The 8,691-nt window shown below is 38.5% G+C and overlaps 2 protein-coding genes across 2 annotated transcripts; one reads left to right on the forward strand and one right to left on the reverse strand.

Annotated features, from left to right (window-relative positions):
* Window positions 1-2,295, forward strand: LOC21392227. Its single transcript, XM_024164417.1, has 2 exons — window positions 1-1,105; window positions 1,538-2,295. Exons 1-2 carry the CDS (start codon window positions 124-126, stop codon window positions 2,026-2,028), a joined length of 1,473 nt encoding a protein of 490 aa, XP_024020185.1. The 5' UTR covers window positions 1-123; the 3' UTR covers window positions 2,029-2,295.
* A 3,952-nt stretch (window positions 2,296-6,247) lies between these two features.
* Window positions 6,248-8,486, reverse strand: LOC112091258 (SUMO-conjugating enzyme SCE1-like). The gene is made up of 5 exons (XM_024164418.1): window positions 8,205-8,486; window positions 8,019-8,102; window positions 6,863-7,015; window positions 6,647-6,760; window positions 6,248-6,549 (listed from the first exon to the last, which is right to left on the reverse strand). The coding sequence occupies exons 1-5, from the start codon at window positions 8,271-8,273 to the stop codon at window positions 6,487-6,489; spliced, it is 483 nt and encodes a 160-aa protein (XP_024020186.1). The 5' UTR covers window positions 8,274-8,486; the 3' UTR covers window positions 6,248-6,486.
* Window positions 8,487-8,691: the final 205 nt, after the last annotated feature.

The following is an 8,691-nucleotide window of genomic DNA, read 5'->3' on the forward strand; positions in this document are numbered from 1 at the left end:
ACAAATTTCCCCATAAAATTAAAAACCTCAAAAATCTTCTCCTCTTTACTTTTCTTCAGACAAAAATAATAATAATAATAATAATAATAACTAATCCACAGAGTAGACGAAGAAGAAGAAGAGATGGTCGAAACGATACATGTGATTTTGGCCATAGGCTGCTTTGGAATCTTTTCAATCATCTTCATCTTGTTACTATGGAGATTTTATTTCCATAAACCTGATAAGGAAGTTATGGAGCCAACAAGAAGTAATAACAGCAGAACCGAGAGACTACAATCCGGGATCACCAAGCTTCACCAAGAAGGCGTTTTTCGTCACCAGCTCCAAATCGATTTCGACACCAAACAGAAGGGAAACTACTACATGTTCCGACGTGGGGTTTCCGGTAAGCCTCTCTTCAGCTGGGCTGACCACCCGTCTCTGATCACCGACGCCGTCGAGAACGGCTGGTCGCGCTTCGCCTTCACGGGCTACATGTCGTCGTCGTCGACCGCGTCAACGAGATCCTCGGCAAGATTGTTGGGTTTGTGCGCTGTTGGCGGCGATGTTCGGAGAGAATCTGAGCCGGAAACGAGCTGGGAAATATGCCAGGAATCGGCGGATTTCATGCAGAAGATAAGGCTGAATCCGGGGCTGAGAAAAGCCTTGAATTTTGGAAGTCAATCCGCGGCTGCTACGTCCGTGATCAGGACGGCTCTGCCTTTGCCTGGCCCGCCTTTGGGGAATTCCTCCTTCCCACAAGAGGCCTATTTCGAGATCACCGTCTTGTATTGTCGCGGCGGTGGTAGCGGCAGAGGAGAAGAACATGATTCTATTGGTAATAATAAGGTCAGGGAAGGGGAGAAAACGAAGCTCATACAAGAGAATTCTAATGCGAGAGCGAATTCGGAGTCTTTGGTCCATTTTAATGGCCGTAGTAATAGAGTTAACAAGATTGAGGACTTGAAGATTGGTGGTAAATTAGATGACGGGAAAGCTCATGATCATGAGGGAGTAATGTTATCGGTTGGACTCACCGCCGGTGGCTCTCTTCCTTTGAAGCTGCCCGGAAGTTATCTCGGCAGCATTGGATTCAACTCCGACGGTTCGGTCTTTGTTGACGGTAATTCATGAGTTTCTTTTATTTTTCTTTTTATAGCATTCAATTTTCGGTGACAGTGAACCAAGGGAAAAGTGGTGAAAACTTGTGAAAGTTTGAAGAAAAAGGAAAAGTGGCAAGGTTATGTTTTTTATTTCTTATTTTACAGTGAGTATAATCTTTGGCTTAAAAGATCTCCAACACCATGAAGGTGTTTATAAAGAGCAAGGTCCACCAACGTTTGACTTAAAGTCAGACATGAATGCTAAATTACTTCTTTTTGAAAATTTTCTCAAAGCATGAATGAAGTGAATTAATGGACCCATTTAGTTGTACCATCCTCATTTCTATCTCGAAAACTTTTGGAGCTATTGACCAAATAATTCGTTACCATAATATACTCCATATCTAGACTAATGGTGTATTTTCTGTCCTCTTTTTTTTTTTTTTTTTCAGGAATCAAACTCGTCTTTGCATCCGAAAAGGCGGAATGGGGAAGAACAGACAAGGTGATCGGTTGCGGGTTCGATCCAAAGCAGAAGAAAGTATTCTTCACTGTAGACTCGGAAGTAATACATGTAGTCCATTGCAAATCAGAGGAATTTGGGACACCCCTTTATCCAACTCTGGCTGCAAACGACGACGTTTCGGTTCTTGTAAATTTCGGACAAAGTATGTTCAAATATCCGCCGGCGAATGCCCAAAGAACCCCAAATCCTTGCTTTGTTGGTCCCGTGGCGAATTCGCCCGCTCTAGGATATGAAGACAGCAAAGAGCTTTTCTCAATGGGAAGAATAGATTCTCAGTGGCTTAACAGATGTACAACAAGAGGAAACCAGAATCAGGGGAATCCAAACAGGGCATTGGACTTTGACGAAGAGTCTGAAGCAGATTTGTTTGAGATTGTGTTGGACAGTTGCGGAAGATCCCCAAACGTAGTGTCTTAGAAAACACATCATCAACAAAATTCAATGCCGAGGGTAAAACTACTGTACTACTTACTCTTGCATTTGTATTTGTTGTGATTTTTCTTTTATTTTTTTCCTTCCTCCTTTGCCCTTTTTGATTGGTTTACTTCACTCATCACCGAAATATAGGAAATAGAAACAGGTTCATACACACTGCGGAAAATTTTTATTTCGTTCACCATTTGATTTTTCTTCTTTTGGCATGCAATGTATTTTCTTGTACATAAACAGCGCTAATGTCCATTCAAGGTGTAATACTATGCGGTTCTTATGTAATGAAATTGAAGGTGACATGGTATAGAGATGAAGAAGACATTTTTTGTTTTCCTATTTTTTTTTTTTTTTAATAGTGCTTTAATTAAAACTTGAAATTTACTCTATTAAAACCACGTCCAGCATAACTGGATCTGGCGTGCATTTTTGCAAACCTAGCATTAATCAACCTGTGGTAGCTTAAAAGCATGCTTATCATTGCGTACGGTTCAATTTGCTTCAAGAGTTTCTTCATAAAAATGCAAAACAAAAGTACAAATTCAGGGATTATGGGCCTGAGGTTATAATGTAATGACAAGTTAAAAAGGGAAACAGAATAAAGGAAGAGAATTAAGAACACCAAATTTTGCTGTCAAATCTTTGTTAAGGTGGGCCAAAGGTGAAGGCAAAAATCATCGTGCAAGTTTGCAGGAGAGGAATGTTTGATGCGCTGCATGTTCTGGCAGTACAAGGTTGACCGTATATATACGCCTTTAAAAGGGAAGGATGTGGTGATCATATTGTACTGGTGCATGAATCAATACCAACTCTCATGTGACCAATGCAAGAAAAATAATAAAATAAAACAAAAAACGCACATATGCATAAAGTCTAAAGAAGAAGAATATCAACAACCTACTTATATTTTTCAAAAAAAAAAAAAATCCAATCCCCCCATTGTGACTCATATCTCATACTCAACTGGTAAATTTGGCATTTCAGGTAAAGAAGATTAATAAATTAATTAACACGTTATTCTGTAAAGAAGAGAGTAATTGAGCCTTGCTGCATTAGTGTTCTGCTTGGACAGACGGAACATTTTCCTCGTTTTCCATTTGAACCAATTAAAATTGGTTTCCATGTGTACAAAATATAATTTATCGCGTATCAGTTAGTTTTTTTTTAATATCCTTTATTAATTAAATCGATCATGAAATATTCATGACCATAAATAAAGATTCAGTGAAATGCATATTTACTAAGGATGTATTTCTGACTGCACTCCCAAGAAGTCGTTGAACTAAGAGTGCGTTTAGAAGCGCTTCTTAAAGCCCAAAATTACTTCTGTAGTCATCAGAAATTGATAATGGTGTTTAGTAAAAACCATAAAAAGTGATTTTTAAAGTATTTTTGAAAAATTTACAGCTAAAATCAGAAACAACTCAAAAACAACTTTAGTTTTTAAATTATGCGAGAATCAGTATAGTACAATTAATGATTATCAATAAAATTATATTAAATAATTCATTATTAATTACTAATTATATTAATAGATATACTTAATAACTAATAAATAGATAGTAATTACTTAATTATTAATTAAATATTAATTTATTACTATTAAGTTTGTCAATAATAATTATTTATTTAGTTAAAGATTAATTGTCAAAAATTAATTATATAACATATTAACAATAAAACAAGTAATAATAAGTTATTAAATAAATAATTAATATCTCAATCATATATTATGTTGATTATAATCTATTAATTAGTAAATTAATTTATAATTATCAATAGTTTAATTACTAATGTACTCATTAATAATAATTTATCCATTATTATTATCTTATTAATATATTCATTTTTATTTGTTAAATAATTATCAATTATTAATTACTTTATATATTAATTTAAGATTATTAATTATGGTCATCTTAACTACTCACATCAATTCATCATCACAATTTACCAAACGATATTACACTGCTTTTAGAATCAACAACACTTGTATAATTACAATTTTACCAAACACTCAAATATTTTTTGTAACTATTTTTTCTTTCAGCACATCTAAAAATAATTTTTTCAAAATCTACAACACTACCAAACTGCCTCTAAGCCTGCAAAATAGAAAAAGCCCAAAATCTCATGTGATTTCCATCTGGGAAAATTATAATTTACATTGTTAGGAACCTAATATTTAGAAGTCTTTTTCAATAGTCTTAAGGATAATATAAATAGGGGGTTTAGTTGCTAGGGAGAGGGGCATGAGATTTGTAGAGAATTCTGGTGTTTTCGGCTGTTAGCTTGGGAGGTTGTGGGGTTCCTCGAAAATCCCTCTTTATCTTTATTTTCTTGTATTTTTCCATTCTTGCCGATTGGGAGCTCCGCTTGAGCTCACAGATGTATTAAACTGATTAATATTCAATAAAGAAACTATTAGTCGGATCCTTATTGAATTCTTGCTAATTTATCACTTCTTTTGAGTCCATGATCCTAACAATGGTATCAGAGCATCTACGAACCATGGAGCTCTTTGAGTTGAAAGAGAAACTTAGGGCTGCTCTAAGAGCTAATCTCAAGGTTTCTAGAGGTGAGCCCGTGAGTTCAGAACCTAAGGTTTATCTATTTGAGTTGAGAGAAAAACTTAGGGCTTCGTTGTGTGGAGGTGAGCCAGCGCGACAGGATCTAGAACATCAAAGTCAACGAACGTCGCCGGAGAAAGTGCGACGAGATCCATGATCGCGCAAGGCTGACGAAGACTTGAGCGGTTCTTCACGATCTAGTAACAGATCGGCCAGAACTGTGGCAAACAGCAACAGATCAGCGACCAAAATTGAGAACGCCGACACGATTGACCCTGAAATTCAAAGATCCAGTAAGATTGGGGCTAGATCTGAGCCGGATGGGGCGAATTCCGACGCAGCTGAGGCTAGACTCGAAGAATTTGCATTGTATTGGGTCTCAACGTTCGGTCGCGGTTGGGGCTGATTCCGGCCCGGTTTGGACCATGCCTCGCGATTTCCGGTGTGAAATGGGTTGGTTCCGGTGCTACGGAGACAGATTCTAGCGCGACGGAGGCTGGGCTCGACGATTTGGCTACTGTTTAGATAGGGCCTCACAATTTCGGCATGAAAGGGGTTGATTTCGGTGCTGGGGAGACAGATTCCGGCGCGACGGAGGCTGGGCTCGACGATTTGGCTACTGTTTGGATAGGGCCTCACGATTCCAGCGTGAAAGGGGTTGATTTCGGTGCTACGGAGACAGATTCTAGCGCGACGGAGGCTGGGCTCGACGATTTGGCTGCTGTTTGTATAGGGCTCACGATCCTGGCGTGAAAGGGGTTGATTCCGGTGATGGGGAGGCAGCTTCTGGCGGGATTGTAGTGGAGTCCCGCAATTCCAACTCCATAAAGGCTGATCCCGGTGAGATTGGTGTTGTTTTCGAAACTTCTGGCCAAATTTGGAGCGGGTCTCATGATTCTGACACTGTTGAGGTTGTTTCCATCAAGGTTGGGGTTGATTCCAGCAAAGGTAAGGCATGGTTTTGGAATTCCGGAACTATTAAGGCCACCGTTAGCGATTTGGGGGCTGTGTTCCCAAAAGTGTGGACTGGGCCTCGTAATTCAAGAGTGAACTGGGTCGATTTTGGCATGATTAGGGTTGGACCTTGTAATTACAACAATATTGGGCCTTGTTCTGGTGCAATGGTGGTTGAGCCTCAAAATTCCAACACAGTTATGACTGGGTATCGTAAGTCTGTAGCTGAGTATGAAGCAATTGGTGATAGAGAGGCTGAAAGGATGAAGACCTAGTTAGCTGAGAAGAAAACTTCCTTTTTAATGATGGATTTGTCAAAAGCTTTTATGGTCATTGATAAGCTTGATCAGGGGGCTCCAACTGAATTGGTGGACTTTGTGGCTGCTTTCTAAGATACAATGAAGATGAAGAAGAAAGTAATTGATTGGCTCCAATTTGAAGATGTCTACTCAAATCGAGGAACTAACAAAGCCTTTTGTTCTCAATCATTTAGATGTTATTTTTCAATTTTATTTCTTAATTTTCACCTTGAGGACAAGGTGATTCTTTAGAACGGGGGTAATGTTAGGAACCTAGTATTTAGAAGTATTTTTCAATAGTCTTAAGGATAGTATAAATAGGGGATTTAGTTGCTAGGGAGAGGGGCATGAGATTTGTAGAGAATTCTGGTGTTTTCGGCTGTTAGCTCGGGAGGTTGTGGGGTTCCTCCAAAATCATAACTAGTTCAAATAGCATATCCAAAACCAACAGCATCGCCTATAGCTGTAAGCATGCATTAAAAAAAATAAAAAAATAAAAAAATAAAATAAGAGCTAGTAGTAGTGCAGTACCCTACTTATGATAGATGGTCAAGTCTCAATATAGCCTTAGGCAAGAGATTTCAACTGATAAAATAAGTCAATCACATTGGCATAAACACATATCAGATGATTTGTGGATATTGCTTCGCCTGCTGCCGCACTCTTCTTTTATACTCGACTGGTTCCTGCAAATTAGGCCAAAAACATACTTGAATAAATGCTATTCCTTTCCATGAATCATAAGCAGCGACATAACTTATCATGAGGCATATAAGCAATGACCTGAATGAAGAGCTGATAACCATCAGTTTGTGCTGGATCAGCCGGGTTAGGCTGGTCTAGCAAATCCTGGATGCCGACTAGGATTTGTTTCACAGTAATGGCTGGTCTCCATCCCTGGACAGAGGACAAAAGTGTAATTTCCAAGATGACACTGAACATATTCTGCAGCAATATAATCTCCAAATGAATATTGATTGAGTTGTAGCAGTTGCTTACGCTGTCCTCGCTGAGGATCGAAAGACACACAGTTCCAGAAGGATAGACATTAGGGTGGAAGAAGCCCGGTGGAAATCTGCACTTTGGGGGCTTGCTGGGGTAATCCTCACTGAAGTGAAGCGTAAGTGGAAAATACCCACCCTCCCAATCAGTCTGCAACATTAAGAATGTAAATACACATCAAATAAGGCACTTCAACCATGAAGGACGAAAAGAAAGCAACATTTACATCAATGATATTGACGCAAAAGAGGAATCGGAATCAGTCTGCAATATTCGGTGCTGAAATTCGTCAAGTCGCCAGCTTTCCCTCTTTTGCGATGAAATATACATTACTAGATCTTGCTATCCAATTGCCTATGGGTATAACTATAGGAAATTGGAAGGATTTTTTTAATCCCATGGAATGTGGTATAAAACAATAAAAAAGAAAAAAGAAACGCTATATATTAAAACTTCAAAAGAATGAAACACCTGTTTGACAACATGATAAGGAGCAAATAATATGTGAGCGGGTATTAATTAGCATCAATTCTGACCTTAATATTGTAAACTTACAACCAGTGTCCAACCACGTACGAAAAGAGTAAAGAAAATGCAAATAGCAACTGGGTTCATAAATCGGTCAAAAGGCAATTAGTCCTTGAAAGCAAGTAAACTTTATTGGGTTATTTACAAAAGCAGAACATGATAAAGACCAACGCGCAGAAACTAACAAAGTTCATAAACGACAACAGGTAGAATTTTTTATGTTTGTGTGTTTGTCCACATTAATGCACTCAAATTAAAAGCCCATAATTATCTAAAAGACACTATTCTTCCCTTAAAACATATCTAATCATTTATTTGATTGACCCTACAAAAAAGGTGAAATATTTTGGGAATATCATTGGTCAACCATGGAAACATTCCAAAAAAATGCGAAGATAAAAATGACACAGATATACAAAACTTCAGACAGCCAATCAAGACATTCAAGAAAAAGAGTGGATGTTCCAAAAATAGGAAGGGAATGTGATTCTCTAAGTTTAATATATGCAAATTTCAGACAGTCAATAAAAAAAAAAAGATCGAAACTTTCCTTAAAAAAAAAAAAAGATTGAAACTACAAAAATGCCGCGATTAAAAGAAGAAGAAGAAGAAGAAGAGAACTGACACCAGGCTTGCCGGGGATTATGCATTGCCAGACCATCAAATTGACGGACCCATCAGGAGCGGTCTCAGGCTTGGCGACAAAACCCTAGAAATCAAGAAAGAAGGAAAATAAATAGTAAATTTTGAAGGAAGAAGAAGACGAAAAGAGAGGAAATGGAAATTGCAGAAATAAAGAAAGATTACGAACATGAGGGTGATTCTTACGCCAAGCTTTTCTCTCCTCGGCGAGACGGCCAAGCGCGATACCTCCGGACATTCTTCTTTCGCTTCGATCAAGTTTTTTGCTTCGCAGTTTTTACACTCGGTGGATGAACACTGGTTTTTTGATTTACGGTTTAGTTCGCACTAAAAAGCTCAAAGGACGCGCACGCAACCCGAAACAAGCTCCCACGTCCACATTGCAATGTGCCGACGTAAGAGATAAATTCTCCATTAGTCTTGAGGTGTCAAACGTGCCGGATCATCACGAAATGTCTGACCCCAGGCTCGTTACGGACCTGAGCCGTGCCAAACAAGGCGTTGAACAGTTCAGGGCTGTGCCTTCTCTCAGGCCCAGTACGGGCCCAAACTCTTATCTATAAGGATCAGGATTGGGCCCGGGCCCAAGCCTTTTACGGGCCGGCTCTGACCTTTTTATTTTTTTATAATATTTAATTAAAAAAAGAAAATATATC

Source organism: Morus notabilis, unplaced genomic scaffold, assembly GCF_000414095.1.
Source record: "Morus notabilis unplaced genomic scaffold, ASM41409v2 Scaffold523, whole genome shotgun sequence".
Lineage (NCBI taxonomy): Eukaryota > Viridiplantae > Streptophyta > Magnoliopsida > Rosales > Moraceae > Morus > Morus notabilis.

Bases quoted from the DNA above. Each gene is read 5' to 3' on its own strand.
- LOC21392227 (XM_024164417.1), top strand. From the start codon at position 124: ATGGTCGAAACGATACATGTGATTTTGGCCATAGGCTGCTTTGGAATC. The intron at 1,106-1,537 runs GTAATTCATGAG...TTTTTTTTTCAG, and splicing joins CGGTTCGGTCTTTGTTGACG to GAATCAAACTCGTCTTTGCA.
- LOC112091258 (XM_024164418.1), bottom strand. From the start codon at position 8,273: ATGTCCGGAGGTATCGCGCTTGGCCGTCTCGCCGAGGAGAGAAAAGCT. The intron at 7,016-8,018 runs GTCAGTTCTCTT...TTAATGTTGCAG, and splicing joins TAATCCCCGGCAAGCCTGGT to ACTGATTGGGAGGGTGGGTA. The intron at 6,761-6,862 runs GTAAGCAACTGC...TCCTCTGTCCAG, and splicing joins CGATCCTCAGCGAGGACAGC to GGATGGAGACCAGCCATTAC.